Source organism: Giraffa tippelskirchi, chromosome 2 (genome assembly GCF_054371585.1).
Source record: "Giraffa tippelskirchi isolate mGirTip1 chromosome 2, T2T-mGirTip1v1.2.pri, whole genome shotgun sequence".
NCBI lineage: Eukaryota > Metazoa > Chordata > Mammalia > Artiodactyla > Giraffidae > Giraffa > Giraffa tippelskirchi.
Window position 1 is genome coordinate 234,928,629 of NC_137276.1, and position 19,789 is coordinate 234,948,417.

The 19,789-nt window shown below is 51.1% G+C and overlaps 1 protein-coding gene and 1 long non-coding RNA gene across 4 annotated transcripts in view; both read left to right on the forward strand.

The window, feature by feature from the left end:
* PLCL2 (phospholipase C like 2) overlaps positions 1–19,789 on the forward strand; it is a 206,943-nt gene that overhangs the window by 141,329 nt on the left and 45,825 nt on the right. For all 3 annotated transcript variants that reach the window (XM_081573310.1, XM_081573311.1, XM_081573312.1), the window contains exon 4: positions 11,156–11,231. In XM_081573310.1, the coding sequence (XP_081429436.1) occupies positions 11,156–11,231 (76 nt within the window). The remainder of the gene's footprint in view (positions 1–11,155; positions 11,232–19,789) is intronic.
* LOC145539380 (uncharacterized) lies at positions 13,942–16,888 on the forward strand. Its single transcript, XR_014077752.1, has 2 exons — positions 13,942–14,048; positions 15,687–16,888. It is a non-coding gene; the product is annotated as an uncharacterized LOC145539380 (long non-coding RNA).

Sequence of the window (19,789 nt, forward strand, 5' to 3'; positions counted from 1 at the left end):
ATCCGCGGAGCAGGGGGCGTCTCACCGCCTCGGCGGGGGTGAGGTCGCCCGTAAGCAGCCCAGCGCACAGGAGGCTCTCAGCGCATGGTGGTCAATACCGGGTCAGGCTGTTTCTTCAAAGGCTAGACGTGTGCAGCGCCTGATGCGCTGAGACCTCGCCTGTTGTGTCCATTTTCACATCACTCAAACCTCAGAGCACCAGCCTTGCCGTATATGGAGACGGGGTCATTCCATTTCATAAAAGCAGGTTTAAAATTTCGAAGTGAAAAGCAGAAGGTTGGGTTTCCCACCACCTTGCTAGGGGAGTTGCCTCTCCACTCAGAAAGCGGAAGACGCAGGAGCACGTGAGTTCTGTGGTCACCCCCGGGAAGGACGCCTGGGTTTGTACCGTGAACACCGCAGTAGCTGGTCAAATGAATCTTGCCCTCCTCCTAGCCCTGTCATTCCAGAGAACTGTAGACTCGCAGTAGCTGGTCAAATGAATCTTGCCCTCCTCCTAGCCCTGTCATTCCAGAGAACTGTGGACTCTTTACGGTGCTCAAAAAATACTGCTCTTCCTTACGGAGAAGTCTCTGGTTGCTTTTCTCTGTTAACTAACATCTATACTTAGCTACTGCAGACCTGAGAGAAACTAATGACAACCTTACAGTAAGGCTGTGATTGAATTACTGCCTGTTAATTAGGAGTTTCTAAATCACCTTGATCCCCTTGGAGAAAAGCCTTGATATAAGGAGATGGTAATAAAAGTGGTACTATTTTAATTCAAATTGTATCTTTTGACATTTAATTAATTTTGTAATAATAGTTTTAAATGAGCGTGTCGGAGCTCTAAACGGTCCTTGGTGACTTGAAAGAGTTGTGCAGCATCCAGAAATTCCTGATACAGCCTCCGGAAGTAGCTTGCTCACTGGGTAGCTGGCTTTAACAAGCCCGAGTTCCCCTTTTCTCCTGCAGGGGTGGCTTAAGCCAGGTTTTAAACCTTCTCGTCTGTTCTTTGGAGATGCTTCCCTAGCATCCAGAATGCAGCCTCTGAACCCGCCAGCTTGAACGCTTTGGGCACCAGGGAAATCCCACTGGGGCCCAGCCCTCCTTTCCCCCTTCCCAGGCATTCACTCAAGGCAGGAGCGAGTGGCCGGCCGTGGACCCCGGCCCCCCAGCCCCCCGCTGCCCACCCGGCCCAGTGGAGAGCTCCTTTGCTAGCTGCTGAGCCCTCGCAGACTCCTATCTCTTCCTGCTCTAGTGGCCGCAGGGAATATATGAGCCCACGGTGCACTCAAACTCCATGCTGCTATGCGCGGAACCTAGAAAGATGGTACAGAGGGACCTATTCTCAGGGCAGGAATAGAGACGCAGGCAGAGAGAACAGGCTTGTGGCGCCAGTGGGGGAAGGAGAGGGTGGAATGAGTTCAGAGAGAAGCGTTGACATGTGTGCAGCACCACGTGTGAATCAGACCGCTGGAGGGAAGCTGCTTATAGCACAGGGAGAGCCGCTGGGCGCTCTGTGACGACCTGGGGCTGGGATAACAGCGGCGGAGGAAGGCTCAAGGGGGAGGGGGGTCTACCTGCGGCTGATTCACCACGCTGCACATCGGAAACTACACCGCGTTATGCAACGACGACACGCCGGTCAACTTCATGCTGAGATGGTGGGAGGGTGTCACCCAAGCACATCGCTACATACCTGAGAAAGTCAGGGAAACTTTTTACAGTGTTGAGGGGCTGCTGTGACTGAGGGCCCCCGGGGCACGGTGGGGGTGTGTGTGCAACTTGAGGTCACCATGTTGCGAAATGATTCGTTACATGCTGTAAAGGAGGCTGTTGAGTGTGAGAATGTGAAATACGGCTTCCCACAGAAATCATGTGCAAAAATGACATGAAATGGCCTGAGTGCTCCCCTAAGGAGACTTCTGATCACATGAGGTTGGTCATAAAATGGAGAAAGAAGAGCGTTATTATCATCTGAGTGCATGCGAACGTGCTACATACATGCTCTCTACACAGAAAAGCCCAGGATGGTGTATTATTCATGAACTGGTAGGAGTTCTACACTTTTTCTGCATAGTTCTATAGTTGCATCAGGGTTCCTTTTTTAGGGTAGTTTGGGTTCTGTTTTGTTGCTGTTTTCAGCAGTTGTTTTCTCCGAATATCATATCATGCAGAAGCAGTGCAAGATCAAAGTTCTTTTCAACTTGTTGACACTCTATGTACTTCTGACACTAAAACTGTGCAGAAACTTTAAAACGTTGCCAACAATTGACAGTGGGATGAACATTTCAAATCGGTGCATTGACTCAGTAACTAATCGCTTGATGTAGTGGAACTCCTGGCTTCCCAGAGCCCCTTTCTGTTTTCCTTGCTCTGTTCTGCCATTCCCAGCTTCAGCCCCGAGCCCCCTGAAACCTGTTCAGGAACATGGAGGCTTGTAGTGATGCCGAGTCTCAGTTAATCTGAAATATGAGTGAATTCCTTCCGCATCAAAGTTGGGTTCTGGCGTTACCGTTTATTCACTTGTCTGTATAAAATAAAACTTTCTTATCTGATGTGATGGGTGGTTTTTGATAAGTGACTCTGTTGCACTCACTGTTTTAATTCCTCTACACTCTGAGTCTGTGATTTTATCTTTTTGTTTTATTCCTCTATATGCCCCCCCACCTTTGTTTCCTCTTTATGGTGTTTTCTCTCATCTTTGCCCCTTCTCTCCTCCAGCCTACAAATGTGTATTACTAAGGACTTCTAGTGGCTGATGCTGGAAGTACCTCTCAGAAACACCCGCAATGTAAACATGGGTCCACCCCAAGTGCCCCGGGAGGCAGAGTGACTGGGAGAAAGAAAGAGCCTAGGGCAATAAGTGGGTTGTTTAGACTACGTGATATTGTTTATTTCCATGTTTTATAGTATTTCCAATTTTATACTAAATCTTAATGGTTATTTTGGTGAGTATAGGCAAAACCTATATTTTTTGTTTAGTCACTAAGCCGTGTCTGACTCTTTGCGACCCTATGGACTGCAGCCCACCAGGCTCCTCTGTCCATGGGTTTCTCCAGGCAAGAATACTGGAGTGGGGGGCCATGCCCTGCTCCAGGGGATCTTCCCGAGCCAGAGATCAAACCTGCATCTCCTGAATTGCGGGCAGATTCTTTACTGTCTGAGCCACCAGGGAAGCCCGAAACCTCAATTACTCTGTGTATAATAAGCCTAATGTCTCTTTGCTTTTATGTTGACCTGGTAATTCACTTCAGGAACTGCAGATTAATTAAAACTTGACATTTAACCTGTGAGATGAAGCCATAAGTGTGTGGATATGGTAGTATATTGCTTTGGCATGAGAAGGGGAGATGGGGTCATTGATGGTGGCATAGGGGAGGCTTTTCATCGTGTGGAAATTCAGCTTAAATGCCTGCGGATGGGTCAGGACGCTGCTAACGGGGTTTGGCCTGAAATGTAGTACCTGAGAGACCCAGACCGTAGCTCAGGTGAGAGTCACATGAGAGGCATAGCCCCACCCCGGGGTACGCGTCGCCCTAGCTCTGCAGTGAACCTCAGACTGAACGCCAGAGAATCCTTGGCTTCCTGAATACGGACCCTGGGTCACTCCTGACTCATGATTTGCTCCAGATTTGTTACGGCACTTGGCATCTCTTCTCTGGCAAGAAACGATTGTTAAGAGCGTTGAGTGCAGCGGGGAGGCAAGCTTCTGGGGTGCCAAGAGCACCCTTCAGTTGAACGTGATAGATACTGAGAGTTTAACTCGGCTTCACAAGGAAACTGCATGATTTTTGAGATGCTCTCCCTTTTATACTCAGTTCTAACCCTTGTTTTGAAAGTGCATTTATTTGAACGTGACAGCGGTACATCAGGGAACCATTTTAACCTGACACAAATTTGTTTCTACTTGTGCACCGTTTTGACCACGAGGAAGCACTAGTGGACACTCCACACTGTGCATCGGTGAGCTGGACGTGCACACGCGCCTCAGACAGCCGCCTGCTGCATCAGGCCACTGCGCATGTCCTCGGCTGCACCCCACAGTCCAGCTCAGTTCACTCGCTCAGTCGTGTCCGACTCTTTGTGACCCCATGGACTGCAGCACGCCAGGCCTCCCTGTCCATCACCAACTCCCGGAGTTCACCCAAACCCATGTTCATTGAGTTGGTGATGCCATCCAGCCATCTCATCCTCTGTCGTCCCCTTCTCCTCCTGTCTTCAATCTTTCCCAGCATCAGGGTCTATTGCAATGAGTCAGCTCTTCGCATCAGGTGGCCAAAGTATTGCAGCTTCAGTTTCAGCATCTGTCCTTCCAGTGAATATTCAGGACTGATCTCCTTTAGGATGGACTGGTTGGATCTCCTTGCAGTCCAAGGGACTCTCAAGAGTCTTCTCCAACACCAGAATTCAAAACACATCAATTCTTCGGTGCTCAGCTTTCTTCGTAGTCCAGCTCTCACATCCATACATGACCACTGGAAAAACCACAGCCTTGACTAGACGGACCTTTGTTGGCCAAGTCATGTGTCTGGTTTTTGATACACTGTCTAGGTTGGTCATAACTTTCCTTCCCCCACATCTCGGTTCAAACCTGTCATCAGACAGAGCCCTGCTCGCACCCCTCACAGAAACGCACAAGCTGCAGCCCTTCCCTGCCCACTCCCACAAGGAGCTCGGGGTCTTTCTCAAGCTCGGGTACCACTTGCCACGCTTCGGGCTGTGTGCTTGCGTTCCTTAACTACGTGGCATAGGCAGCCCAGTGCAGCACTTGCATTCTGCTCCTGCCCTTTCTAACGGGCCACTGCAGAATGGCTGCGTGTTGTGCCCCAAGCCCGTGCTCGCCACACCCCTTGTTTCCCCCGGTGCAGTGGTTCTCCGGAGCACGCCTGTCGCAGTGTAGCGCAGCCGTTGGTGCCACGCCGGGACCGTCCAGAGTTAGCCCAGAGCCGCGTCCAGAGCGCCTGACACCGTGGGCCTCCCAGAGACCCCCTTCCCACCGCGGACACGGTCAGTGTCCTTGTTCTGGTCCTCCCCTCTGACCATGCTGCCGGCCTCCCTTCCACTGGTTCCCCCTGCTTATTGATCTGAGCGGTTCTGGACCGTTGCCCTGATGTCTTCATTTATCTTTAAAATCCCCCCCTCAGAGATACGTTCATTTCAGCTGCTACCTCCGTGTAGAAAACTCCCGATTTTCCGGCCCTAGAACCAAGCTTTCCCAGGTTCCCCGCTGCTGCTGCAGAGCCTTAAAAGAGCCCCCCAAACCCCAGTCCAGCACCAACTCCCCCAGCCAGCTGGGGTGGAACGCCACTTCCTGAGTGTGGACTTCAGGAACGTGGAACGCCACCACCTTAAGGAAACGCTTTACAGCTGCTGGGCGCGGCTCGGGTGACCGCCTGTCAGGTTCGCCCTCTGGGTCTTTGCTCTTCCTTCTGGGCCCTGGGAGCCGCCCTGTCCCTCACAGCTCTCTCCAGCCCGTCTCCCCCCCCCCCCCACTCCAATGCACCTCCCAGCCCGTTCACACCCCACCCCATCCCTTCCTTGCCCTTTGTTCACAGCCTGAAGTCCTACCTCGATCACAGCACATCTCAGCTTAGAATCGTGATCCCGTGTCCCTCCAGCCTGGCCCCCTTCTTGCCACGGGGGCCCGTGCGCAGCAGAATTCACCCGTGTTCCTCTGTGCCGTCTTGGCTAACAATCCAGTAACGCCTTCCATCTGGCAGAGTTCTTTCCCTTTCCTTTAAATTTTATTTTTTAACTGAAGTATAGTTGACTTTTTTTTTTTGCCTTTTCACACCGTCCATGGGGTTCTCCAGGCAAGAACAGGGAGGGGCTGCCATCGCCTCCTCCAGTGGACCACGTTTTGTCAGGCCTCGTCAGTGTGACCCGTCCGTCTTGGGTGGCCCTGCATGGCGTGGCTCGTAGATTCATTGAGTTACTCAAGCCCCTTTGACTCAGTGGATCACGACTCAATGGACAAGAATATGAGCCAAGTCCAGGGACAGGGTAAGACAGGGGAGCCTGGCCTGCTGCAGGTCATGGGGTCACAAAGAGTAGGACGCAACTGAGCAACTGAACAAGAGCAACGGGATAGTTGGTTTGCAATGTTGTGTTAGCTTGAGGTGCCCAGCAAAGGGATCCAGTTATACGTACATATACTCAGTTATACATTTATACATATTCTGCTTTAGATTCTTTTCCATTATAGGTTATTATACGATGTGGAGTATAACTCCCTGTGCTACACAGTAGGTCCTTGATGGTTATTTATCTTATACATAATACTGTGTATGTGTTAGTGTCAAATTCCTAATTTATCCCTTCCCAACTCTCCCCTTTGGTAACTGTAAGTTTGTTTTCCATGTCTGTGGATCTGTTTCTGTTTTGCGTAGAAGTTCATTTGTATCATTTTTTTGATTCCTCTTATAAGTGATATCATGTCATATTTGTCCTTGTCTGGCAGAGTCCCTTCTCTCGTTTTTCTGTTATAGAGGGTTTTTTCCGATGGTTTTCTGTAATGTGCGTAGTGAAAACGTGGAAGTCAAGTTTCACGAGGAAACTAGGGCAAGTCCCTTTGGAAACGGTCTGCTGTTTGGAAGGTGTTTTTGCTGAGCTCTCTGGATGGGGTGCTGAGAGGTGCCCCCCGTGTGAGGGAGCCTGCTGCTGGGCAGAGAAGCCACAGCCACGTGAATTTCGTGCCCCGGCACAGATGTGTGATTTTCATATTCTGTTCAAGTATTAAAAAGCCACGTTGTAATTTCCAACAAGAACTCATAAATGGTTTCTCTTCCATTAGTTCAACACCGTGACGTTTTGCTGTACTTGGAAGCTTTCGTGAAGGAACACGTTACCTCTGCGTTTCAGTTTAGAAGCCCCGGGTCCCAGAGTTCCTGCATTAGATTTGAAAATTCTTCACCTGCACAGTAGTGTTTATTGTGAAGTGATACAGACAGAAGTAGTGTTGTTAACTCAGAGAGGACATCGCTTTGAAGAACACACACGCCGAAGCTGAAGGATTCCTGAGGGAGTCCGTTCTCAGTGTTGGGTTGCCGTGTGGGAGCACAGAGCATGGGGGTGGCAGTGCCCTCGTGACGCTGAGGGTGGCGGATGCGCAGAGAATCCCAGCTGGGTGGAAACACCGCTGTGGGTGGAACCGGTTTGTCCTCTGCAGACCTTGGCCCTTGGTTCACGCGTGCCACGTGGTTAGCCGTCCCTGGGGTCCTGAGGGGCGTCTGCTTGCTCCACGCCTCTTGGGAGTGTCCCCGAGCCACTCCTGCTGCAGGAGTGCCCTTGGTCCTCCGAGGATGCCCAGCTGTTAAGGTTTGACTGGGGGAGAACATACCTGCGGCCTGTGTCACCGACCCCCTCCCCCCTTGCTGTCTGGCCGTTCTCTTTCACAGCAGCCTTAGCCCTCTCTGACTTTGTATCTTCACTGGAAACAGCTGCAGCCAAAGCAGCAGCAGCATCTGTGAGTCAGGACAGGGCAGGTGCGGGGGGGCTCGGGAGGAAGCGTCTGCGATCCGTAACGGATGGGCCGCTCAAGTGAGGGGGAAGGCTGGAACTCAGAAGATGTCAGTGCTGTTGCCGTGACACTGCTGCCACCCAAGGACTTAACGTTACTAGCAAATTTCTTTTGTAATGACCAAAATCTGGGTCCCTGCGGTGAAAGGAGATTTGGTGTCTTGTCCAAAATCTGACATAAAGTCCTTACAAAAAGACATAGATTTGCTCATTCTGAAAACAGAATGTTCTTGATAGGCAAGTTGTAAACAGAAAATAAACCACCAGTCTACAGGAATGTAGTAACATAAAATATATTAATTAGTAACAGTTCTTCTCATGACCATATCTATAGACACGTTTTGTCTTACACTAACAGGAGTTAACTTTCAAAACATTTTTATGAAAGCCATTCCTGATTTCTTTTCAATTTAATGTGAAGTTTAATTTTTACTTTGCCTTTAGTTGAAACTACCTACTTTTCATCTGCTTGAGTCCTGTATTAAAACCTTATCTTGAAGTTGATTTATGAAGTGGGTTTCTGGGCTATGTTAAATCTATAGATTTTCCTAACACATTAGTTCCAGAAATTGAGGAGGTACTCGTAACGAGACACCAATGTAGAATCCATTGTGTTCAGTCACTAGGTTGTGTCCAGCTCTGTGACCCCATGGATGGTAGCCCGCCAGGCTCCTCTGTCCATGGAGCTCTTCAGGCAAGAAGACTGGAGTGGGTTGCCCTTTCCTACTCACACAGATCTTCCAAACCCAGGAATTGAACTCACATCTCTTGAGTCTCGTGCATTGGCAAGGGGCATTCTTTACCACTAGTGCCACCTGGAAGCCCTTAACAACAGCAATGTAGAAGCGTCTTGTGCCTTGTAAACAATATGAGGGTCCATGTCGTAAGTCACTCGGGCTGGCAGCTGGATGTCTGATGCTGGTGCTGAGACTTAACACCTGTGCATTTAAGGAGTGTTGATGAATGTATTTGCATTAATGCAAATCATGGTTTAAAACCAGTCACTCTACCAGGCCTTGCATTATGGTGACATATTAATGTAATATCTGCAGAGAAAATTAGATAACTGAAAGAAGCTTTTCCCTTCAACTCATCCCTTGATGTCACGCCCCATCTATCTGCTTTTGTCTAGCCTGAGATGCTTATTCTGTTGGTTTCACATTGAACATAAATGACTTCTGTTTTTTAATAATTAGTTGATAAGTGGAGCCCAGGAAATTGTTTACTGTTGTCCTTAAGAAAATAGCTTCACAAAATGCTTTGTAGACATGTTATTAAAACCGCACCCGTGGGCCCACGTGTAGCCCCCATCGGAGGCCCAGCATCCCCTGCCCCTGGCCCCTGTCCTGGTTGGAGTGCGGTCCCCTCTCGGGCAGCTCTGCTCGTGGTCAGGACCCGTCGTGGTCCCGTGGGCACCGCGGAGGCCCCGAGTCACGCGAGATACCTGTGCCCCGGTCCTTAGTTGCCACCTTTGCCCGCACGCCAGGTGGCCCTGGGAAAGCTTGGCTCTGGGGTCCTCCAAGCACATCCATGGAGCCAGTGCCACAGCCCGCCCCCCGTGGGTGGGGAGCCCCTGGGACACTGCTCTCGGCAGGCTCCGGCCACAAGCCTCCCCCTCTGGTCCCCACATTATTATGAACCCTCATCATGTCTTTCATTAAACTCAGCTTGCAGGTGGGAAATAAACTATGGCTCACCGCATTGACGGTCTCACACTCGGTGACAAAGCCAGTGAACCCACGCGAACCTGTGCTTGACCTGCACCCCCGCTCCCCCTGGTGCGGACCTCTGGTGACCACCTTCCCCCATGGCTTGTCTGGGCGCCCAGGTCCTCCCTTGCTGCTGTTACCGCTCCCGCACTACCCACTTGTCTCACGAGCAGGTGCATTTCGTTGCTTTTCCCCCGGTTTGAATGATGGAGGCACGATTGGCCAGTTCATTGACACTGAGCTATGGCAGCCAGCATCCTTGCTGGAAGAAGTCCTTGCTTCTCGGTGTCTCTTATTTGGCTCGACATCAAAGCTGAGAAAGGTTACTGATGACGGTATGAACCTTTTCAGTATGCAAATTATGGAATGGTACAAATGACTTTCCATCGGTATCATCGAGTTCTGAACTATTTGTTTTTATCACTGCCTGTTCAGTATGTCACGCTGTAAAGTAGAATATTTACAGGGATGACTCAGATCTTGAAGAACGAGTGTGGAAAGACTGAATTCCTAAGCGGGAGCCCAGCCACGGGGCTGTAGACTTCCTGCAGACAGCGACTGAGTCCTTGAGGTCACCGGCCCCAGTGCGTGCTCAAGGGACACCATAGGAAACCTGACAGATAATGAGTGAAGGCTTGAGTGAACACCTGCCTCGGCCTTCAAGCTTCACAGTGTTTACTATCATTTTCTTAGAACAGTGGAAGTTGATAAATGCTGTGTGACTCACTTTAAGAATCTGGTGTACTTCTTAAGAGGCGTGTTGATTATGCGTTAGTTTAAATAAGTACAACTAATAAAATATGGTGCTCTTCAAGTTATATAAATAATCCAACCTACATACATTTAGTTTCTATAAAATAATTACTGTGGCAGCCAGTGATAAGTGCTAGAAAGAAAAACTAGGCAGAATTTAAGGAATGGAAAATGATGGATTGGTGTTTGTTTTATAAAATAAAATGGTCATGCAACAGAGATGAGTAATATTATCATGTGACATATTTGGACATTTAAATACAAAAAGCTAATAATCAACAGGGACCTACTATATGGCACAGAGAAGCCTCCTCAGTAATTCCCTAACAACCTGTGTAGGAAAAGCATCAGGAAAAGAATGGGTGTATGTATAACTGGATCACTTAGCTGCACACCTGAAACTTTTACAACATTGTAGATCTGCTATACTCCAATATGAAATGGAAATTAAATTTTAAAACATAAATACAAAAAGTGAGAGTCTACCCTTATGGCGAGGATTGTAATTGTACCCATTTGAATCATGAGAACTGAATCTGGCCATCCCATTTTCACAGCAATTTCAGAACCGAGCCAAAAAGTTTACTTCAGACAGATCTTTTCCCAACACTCCGGTGAGTAAAATAATGGGTCAGCTGTACCCTGTTCCTTTTTCTTAATTCAGGCATAGCTCCTAAAACACATACGTGCAGTTTGGAACAAGAACTCAACACTGGGTTTTTAAAATCACTGACACGCATCCTGAAAACGCTGGTTTGGGTGATAGCGTTCGTGATCCTCATCGGAAGTTTTAAACTGCTTCTCAAACGGAGGCATCTTGGGTGAAGAGAGTGAGGCATTTGGGTGCTGCAGCTTTCCATAAGGTGATGAGGTTTTGTTTGAAATGAAGACCGGATCGGATGTGCACCCACATTCATTTCTAGCATCATACTGAAAGGGATTCAGTTGGGTGCTGGCTTGAGGGTCACGTCCAGTGTGACCACCTTGGGACACACTCCTCACAGTCTGGTCTGAGCGCTTGTGCAGGGAGGTGTGACTTGATCACTTTCCCTGTGAGTCTGAGCGGGATGTCAGGTGGGGGGCGCATGGCCGAGTTCGCTCGGCCACGCCGGGGGAGGACCTGCCTCGAGCAGAGGCCCTCCTGCGTCCAGCTGTCCATGTGACCGCCTGTCCGGGTGTTTCCCTTGCAGATGATCCAGTCCCTCAAGGCGCTGATTGAGAACGCAGACGCTGTGTATGAAAAGATTGTACACTGCCAGAAGGCGGGTGAGTGAGAATCTCTTTCTTTTCTTTAAAGTTAGTAGCATCATCTATTTTGCCCCTAAGCTAGTTCATCTTTTTTTTTTTTTAAGTGGTTTTTCATGGCTAAAGAAAATACTAATTCCTTGGTTCTCAAGGAATTCCTTGGTTCCTTGGTTCTGCATAACAGACTTACATGGGATGTGTGTGGGTGCGGGCAGCTTTTAAAACATACTGATGTGGTCTGGGGAGTGGCTTGAGAGTCCATGGCTGTTAAAGGTTCCCAAGCATTTCTAACCTCCGCTCAGATGGAGACCCCGAGCGCTCATCTGTTCCTCCTGCGTGTCCCCTGAGTGGCCACCCCCACCCACCATGACTTCATAGCAGACTCAGGACAGGTGAGACCGGGCACAGAAGGAATGAGTTCTTAGCCAGGAGAACGGATCCCAGTTACAGCCTCTTGAAATCATTAATGCAACGGCATTTTCACATGCTGATGGATCCCTTCATTTCACAACCAAATGTTATGCTAGATTATAAAATTCTGCTTACGTCAACAACCATCTCATAGTTTTAGCTATGATAAAACCAAAACGTCAAATGTTCTGCGTTATAATATGAGTAGGCAAAATGGACTTCTTTCAAGTTTCAAATTTTGAGTGTCAATATGGAGAATACTCATAATTCTTAAATAAGGAAACTGTCCTTAATTTCTTGGGGGTTTTGGTTGCTGTTCTTTCAAATCCAGAGACTATAACTATTACCTGGCCTTAAACAAAAGTCATCTCTCATCTCATAAATGAACTCGTTTAAAATAGATTAAAGACAAAGACACGTGGGACAGTTTCTCTTTTGATGTTTATCAGAGAATATGCACATGAAAGTCTTCATCTTGTTAGCGAAGTATTATTATATTAGCAAAGAAATCTTTCTAGTCCTTTGTGAGACACAATCACAACTAAAGCAAGTTACAACAGTTACCATATAATAATTACCTTTTTATCATGTTGCTACCCTCCATAAAGATCATCAAATCTAAACTTCTAACCAAACTTCTAAGTTCCTATGCATGGTCATTGCTGACTGGCCCATTTACTTTGCCAATATTATATATAAAAATTATTGATTCAATCATGTGTTCATCTAATAAATACGTTTTGAACTTGTACTGTGCATAAGGTACTCGTAAGACCTATTGCATACCGAAATATTAAAAAATAAGCAAGATTTTTGTTTTCTAGAACCTTCAGATCAAACAGGAAGTATGAAAGTAAGCACAGTCAAACAGATACAGCCCTTAGTGTGTGTGACTCGGGGCCCTGGACTTGGCTGGGGAGGCCGTGGGGGAACCCTGGTGTTTTCGTGGTGGGGAGAGACGCTGGGCTTTCGGTGATGGTCACAGTGGCTGAGCGCGGAGGACCGCTGAGGGCAGGCCCGCACGAGGTTGTGCGCCCAGCCGGACTCTGTCTCCTGCCCTCCCTGCTGTTCCCACTCAGACTCCACGAGGCAGGGCCTCTGCTCCCCCCGTCAGCCTGTCCTCGCCTTCCTGGGGCCCCCATCGTCTCCCAGGAGAGCTTTCCTGATTCCAGGACTTGGGTCACGGACCCGTTTCGTCCCGCCCTTCAGCCTCTCCCGTCTCCGCATCTTCCGCTAACGTGTCCTGTCTTCCGAGCGGGGCGGTGACCTCCTGTGCACCAGGCTTGCAGGCCGGTGACTCTCAGTTTTACCCATGACCTCTGTTGTAACATCTGCGTGGTGGAGTTGCTCAGAGAGAAACTGGCTAAAGGTGACCTGGCTTTTATGAAGTATGGGATTCTACTAAATGCATGTACTGCTATGAGAATTGTGGACGGTTAGCATCTGAAACTGCATTTACTGGAGAAGAAAGAGCTGGTTATTCATTTAACGATTTGAGTTATTGGCAGTTCTTTGCAACTTCATTGGCTTATGACATTTGATGATGTCTGGCATCGTGCAGCTTTATATTGTTTTTCTGTTTGACTTCAGTGAAAAAAAGCTGAGGAGTCTTGCTCGTTAAGGGTTTTGCTTTGGGTGGGGGTGGGGATAACCCCTGTAATGGTCTGAGCTGCTCTGGGTTGAAAGCCCTTCAGAGTCACGTACCATCATCATTTGGTTTCACAATTAGCGCCGACCGCCTACACGGGCCTTCTGTTATCCCAAGTGCTTATTTTAGAGTCTCTGAAGCTTTGTTTCTCATGTTTACAGTTACCGTAGGCATATCATTCTTAGTCATCCAAAGAGTTGCTAGTCTGTATTGGGCTCAGAAACATTTGCATAAGATTTTACTTTTGGTAAGTAATTATTCTTCTGCTTGCAGAGCTTTAAGTGAAGATATATAGGTCCCCAAAGTGCTAGAAGAGAGGATTGTTCTAGAAGTATTCCAGACTTTTAAACACAAATTTCTATCCTTACTTTATGAACCTTCATGTAAATAATTAAGTGAGAATAAAGGCTTGCACACCCACCTCTCGTCCCACGTTACAAATTGCACCCTGTTTGGACAGGTTCAGACTCCCCGCTGTGTAACTGATGTTTTGGAGCTAGACACGTGTCTGCTGATGCTGTCATTGGGGAGAAGGACTGAGGCCGGGGAGGAAGCCTGGGCGGGGAGACCCGCAGCCAGCCTTGGGCCAGGGGCCTGCCTGCCAAGCAGTGACCCGGAGGAGCCCAGGGAGGACGGTGGGGACAGCTGGCCGGTGACTGTCGGGACTCCTGAGGAGCCCACTCTTGAAAGAAGAGTATGGCAGCACGGACGTTTAGAGGATTAGGGGAATCTTAATAAGAAAACCATGCTCCTAGGAAGGTGGACGATCCAGTGAAGAGGTAAAGAGGGAGTGTCAAAGTTGCTCAGTCGTGTCCGACTCTTTGCGACCCCATGGACTGTGTACAGTCCCTGGAATTCTCCAGGCCAGAATCCTGGAGTGGGTAGCCTCTCCCTTCTCCAGGGGATCGAACCCAGGTCTCCCACATTGCAGGCAGACTCTTTACCAACTGAGCCATCAGGGAAGCCCAAGAATCCTGGAGTGGGTAGCCTCTCCCTTCTCCATGGGATCTTCCCGACCCAGGGATTGAACCCAGGTCTCCTGCACTGCAGGCTAATTCTTTACCAGCTGAGCCACCAGGGAAGCCCAAGAATCCTGAGTGGGTAGCCTCTCCCTTCTCCAGGGGAGGCAAAGAGGACGATGCTGAAAGATGCACCTGGGATGACGGGTGCAGGAAGTGAGGAAGGCAGGCATCAAGTGTAGCCGTGAAACGCTTGACCCTAGAAAGCGGGGAGACGCGCCCTTCTGAGATAATGCAGAGCTGCGCTGTGCAGATGCCCTGTGGAGGGGAGGGGTGTCTTCCCCTGAAAAGGGGGGACACCAGCTCTGGGGAGGGCCAGAAGGAGGGGCCAGGGCAGACAGGGGGTGGAGTGTTTGCTCAGAGCCGGAGGCGCCCCCTGCAGATCACGGGGAGGGATGTGGGCTGAGCGAGTCCTGGCGGCAACGGAGGGCAGGTCTGAGTTGAGGGGCGGCACACATCCTCCTGGTCTCGCCGGGGCTGTTCTCCCAAGAAGTAGCTAAGGGGGGGTGGGGTAGGAACAGCACCAGAGCGAACAGCACCGTCCAAGTTCCCTCAAGGTCTTTTTAAACGTCTGTAAAAGCTGACAGGTTAGCCACACTCTTCCAGGGGAAACGTCTTTTCCTCTTTCTAATATCTAACTCTTTCTCTCCTTCAGTGGCTCCAAACCTGGCAGCCTGTGTTTGAATTTTAATTTTCTGTTTAGTCAGTTGGATCGATCTGTTTCATAAAAAAATAGGAAGATGATCTAGAAGGAAGGCCAAGCTGCTCTGCTTCAGTCACTGGGTGTTTTTATCTGGTGAATTTAAATGGAAAATCACTTGTTCTCTTGAAACAAAAAAGAAATCAATGACTAACTTCCTGTCCAAGATGGTGAATTAACGCATGCATTTAATCTCTGCTCCATTCTGAGCTTCATTAAAATGACAGTAGGGTTTTTTTTTTTTTTTTTTAACTTATAAGGACAAAGAAAATGAGAGCAACAAAATTTTGGAAACTGAAAGCCAGAGAATTGACTCAGCTGACTCGAGAAAGCTGAGCCTGAAGCTGGCGGTGGCAGGGGGAGCCAGCCTGCAGCGCGACTTACGTGCCTTTGGGAGTCGGGGGCAAGGCGGGGATGAGAGAGGACAGTGTTGGAAAGCGGGATTCAGAAGCGATTAGATCCCAGATGGCAGGGACGCCCTGTGTCCTGTCTGTCCTGAGAGCACGGGAGGCTGAAAACAGCAAAATCCTCCTCCTTCACGTGGGCAGGAGGTAATGCTTGCCACTCCCAGGCGTTAATAGGTAACGCTTGGAGCAAGGTCTCGGAGAAGGCAATGGCACCCCACTCCAGTACTCTTGCCTGGAAAATCCCATGGACGGAGGAGCCTGGTAGGCTACAGTCCATCGGGTCGCTAAGAGTCGGACACGACTGAGCAACTTCACTTTCACTTTTCCCTTTCATGCACTGGAGAAGGAAATGGCAACCCATTTCAGTATTCTTGCCTGGAGAATCCCAGGGACGGCGGAGCCTGGTGGGCTGCCGTCCATGGGGTCGCACAGAGTCGGACACAACTGAAGCGACTTAGCAGCAGCAGCAGCAGTAGGAGCAAAGTCTAAACAGTATAAGCGTGTTGCTTAGAAATACAGGGGGACTTCCCTCTTGATCCGGTGGCTAAGAATCCGCCTGCTGATGCAGGGGACTCGGGTTCAGTCCCTGGTCTGGGAAGACTCCACGTGCTACAGGGCAGCTAAGCCCACGGGCCACAGCTGTGGGCGTGTGGCACAACTGTGAGTGTGTGTTTGTGTGCCCTGGAGCCCGCGGGCCACAACTGTGGGCGTGTGGCACAACTGTGAGTGTGTGTGTATGCATGCACCCCGGAGACCGCGGGCCACAACCGTGGGCATGGGTGTGCGCGCCCCGGAGCCTGCGGGCCACAACTGTGGGTGTGTGTGTGCGTGCCCTGGAGCCTGCGGGCCACAACTGTGGGCATGTGTATGTGTGTGCCCCAGAGCCCACGGGCCACAACTGTGAGTGTGTGTGTGCATGCGCCCCGGAGCCCGCGGGCCACAACTTTGGGCATGTGGCACAACTGTGAGTGTGTGTGTATGCACGCACCCCGGAGCCCGTGGGCCACAACTGTGGGCGTGGGTGTGCGTGGCCCGGATCCCATGGGCCACAACTGTGAGTGTGTGTGTGCACGCGCCCTGGAGCCTGTAGGCCACAACTGTGAGTGTGTGTGCGTGCGCCCCGGAGCCCGCGGGCCACAACCGTGGGTGTGTGGCACAACTGTGAGTGTGTGTGTATGCACACACCCCGGAGCCTGTGGGCCACAACCGTGGGCATGTGGCACAACTGTGAGTGTGTGTGTGCACACCCTGGAGCCCACGCGCCCAAGCGCTCACACTCCAGGACATGAGAGGCCACGGCAACGAGGCCCACGCGCCCGAGAGTCCGTGAGCCACACTCCTGAGGCCACAGCCCTAGAGCTCATGCTCCAGGACACGAGAGGCCATGGCAACGAAGCCCATGCGCCAACAGACAGAGGTCCCTGCTCGCTGCAGCCCGCGTTGTAACGAAGACCCAGCACAGCCAAAAATAAACAAAACTTAAAAAGAAGAAATATGGACCTAAGTACTCAAAAAGGAAGCACACTCAGCTAAAGGGGCTGAATGTGACTGCTTCTGGAGAGGGAGAATGGGGACCACTCCCTGCTCCCTAAACTGCATGTCTGCATATGTCTAATAAGCATTAAGTCACTACTCAATTTTAATTGAGTTTACTAAAGCTAAGAAGGAGGAAAGGAGGGCTGGAGGGGCTGGAGCTGTGGCCAGAGTCCCTGACCGAGGTGGTCCTGGAGCAGGCATGGCCACCCCCCTGGCTTGGGGGTCAGGGGGTGAGGCAAGGGGTTGCCCCTGGGGAGCCCGGTGCAGACGTGGGGTCCGTGCCTACTGGGCGAGAGTCTAACCCCTCGTCTGGCAGGACAGTCAGTTCCCTGCTGCCTGGGGATGACTGTCAGGAAGGGGGTGATGAAGCTCTAAGTGAAAGCCCGGGACACCCCCACCTGTTCAGGGGGGCCCCTGCTGGCGGGGGCGCAGCCACACGGAGTACAGTGGGGCAGAAGGCAGCTTGGAAATAGCAGAAGCTTTCTTTACCCTTCATTTCCATCTGTTTAATGGACATTTTCCTGGAATGGGTTCTACACCACCCCTGCTTCCTTAAATGTGGCTCCCAAAAGTCATCTGAACTTTGGATGACCCAGGCTCATCTGGAGAAGCATCTGTTATTTGCGGTGGTTAATGTAGCCGTATCCCCAGAGCCTTAAGTTTTGAGGGGAGCCCTTAACCTGTGTGGGGGCTTCCCGCTCTGCCTGTTAGGACCCCATCCCTGGGGGTCCTGGCTCAGGTCTAGCTCTTTCCTCCCGCCTTCGCTCCCCACTGCTGCTGCAGTTCCTGCTGCGTCTCCCCTGCCCGTCTGACTCCTGTTCTCTTCCTGATTTGCCGCTTCTGGTCTGCTGGCCTCTCCCCTGTGACCGAGCTCGATAGATTTGTCTTACCTCGAGGCAGAGAGTGCCCGACCACTCAGTGTGTGGCGAACAGGCAGGACGCCAGGCAGACCCCTGTGAGCAGGATGGTGTTGCTCGGACCCTCTGTCGATTTGCAGACTCCTCGGAGCTCCATGTACTCGTAGGAGCTGGAGTTTCCGGAGAAGTGACCTGTCACCATCCATCACTTGCTTGGCTCACGTCCTTGTCTCACCCAGCACAGCACACGTAACATCATCTGTACAGTTCATCCTGGAAGCACTGCACAAGTATTCTGTTAACAGGGTTCGGTAAAGGAATCCCAGGAGCCTGTAACTTCTGTCTCGGTGTATGTCAGGCGGTTGCTTAGCCCTGGTTCACGGGCAGTGGGAGGCTCGTCCCTGGGGATTGGGAGACCCGGGTGCTGTGTGCTGTGGGGTTAGTCGCTCAACTTCTCTGGCTCCCTTTCCTCCTTGTAAGGGACAGTTTGCTTCCCTGGTGGCCCCAGGGCTTCTGAGATGCAGCGACCTCAGATCAGTGGCCTAAGCAGCAGTTGTGGAATGGCCTGATCACAGGCACTTAGAAAGAGAAGGAGACTCACAGGGAGGCCCCTGCTGCGACACAGCTACATGACTTGCAGCCCATCAGCGCACTTCCAGGGGCAGCTCGTGCCTGACTCGGACAGTGCAGAGTGACCTCTCCGAAGGTGAGGCATGGAAACCCTTAACGCCTCTGAGACCTTCGGCATCTTTCCTCTCCTTAAGGAGTCACCAGATGCTCCCCAGGCACTTTAATTAACTGGCAGTCAATGGCTTCCTTGGTGACTCAGCTGGTGAAGAATCCGCCTGCAGTGCAGGAGACCTGGGTTCGATCCCTGCGTTGGGAAGATCCCCTGGAGAAGGAATAAGGCTACCCACTCCAGTATTCTGGCCTGGACAATCCCATGGACTGGATATTCCATGGGGTTGCAAAGAGGGCGCCTTTCCCTTCACTTCACAGTGAAACCACAGACGCCAAGAAGTCGTGAGGGTGCTGGGGGACCAGAGCTCAGCCTGCAGTTGAGCTGGGAGGGCGGCTCATCCGGGAGCGAGGCTGATGGAGGGGGGAACCCAGGGCGATTCTACCCGCAGGGGCAGCTGGGCCCAGGTCAGCAGTGGCCGCAACGCAGATGGGTGTGGGAGCGGCAGGCCGGAGAAGACACCGATCCAGACGCTTTAACGGAAGGTCCACACACACGAAGCACCTTGATGGGCTGTGCCGGGTGGGAAGTGTTCTGCACGGCAAAGGCGAGCAGGAGCGCAGTGCAGCACAAATGAGAAACAGGAAAAATCGCCAGCGCTACGTTACCAGGAGGGCTGATGCCTCTCATATACAGGAACGCCTAAAGTCGGTCAGAAGAAGGCCAGCAACCCCAATGTCTGCGTTCTCTGCAAAGGACAGGAACACAGATCACAGTCAGGGGAATTCAGAAGACTCTAGGCTGAAAGGAAAACGTCCAGACGTGCCCGTAAACCGTGCAAACCCGTGGCCGGCAGATGGACAGATGGGAACGCAGCGTCTAAAACCGGCCTTCTCAAAGCGGAAGTTGGGTAGTAGGGATGGGAAATAAAGAGGCAGAGTAAATACAGGGCTCATGGTCAGTGATGAGTGTTTTGGGATCAGTGAGGCCAGAGGCACAGGGGCTGGGGGCGGATGGCTCCTTTCAGTCAGGTGTTCAGCCCAGACCTCAGGGAAGCAGGCCTGACTGCGGGTGGCAGGCCTGACTGTGGGTGGCGAGCAAGCGTTTCAAGCCTCCCGAAGGGGATTGCTTCAGGCAGAGGGGCTGCTTGGGACAGCTCCGGGAGCCAGGGCGGGGCGGCAGGACCAGGCTGCTCCGGCCAGGCTGGTGTCAGGAGGCCGGCCCTGCTCTCAGAGCGGGCGCTCCCCCTCGGTCAGGGCAGCGGCGTGGCTCCGTCAGACAGGCGGGGGTCGTGGGAGGGGGGATGCAGATGCAGGAGGACC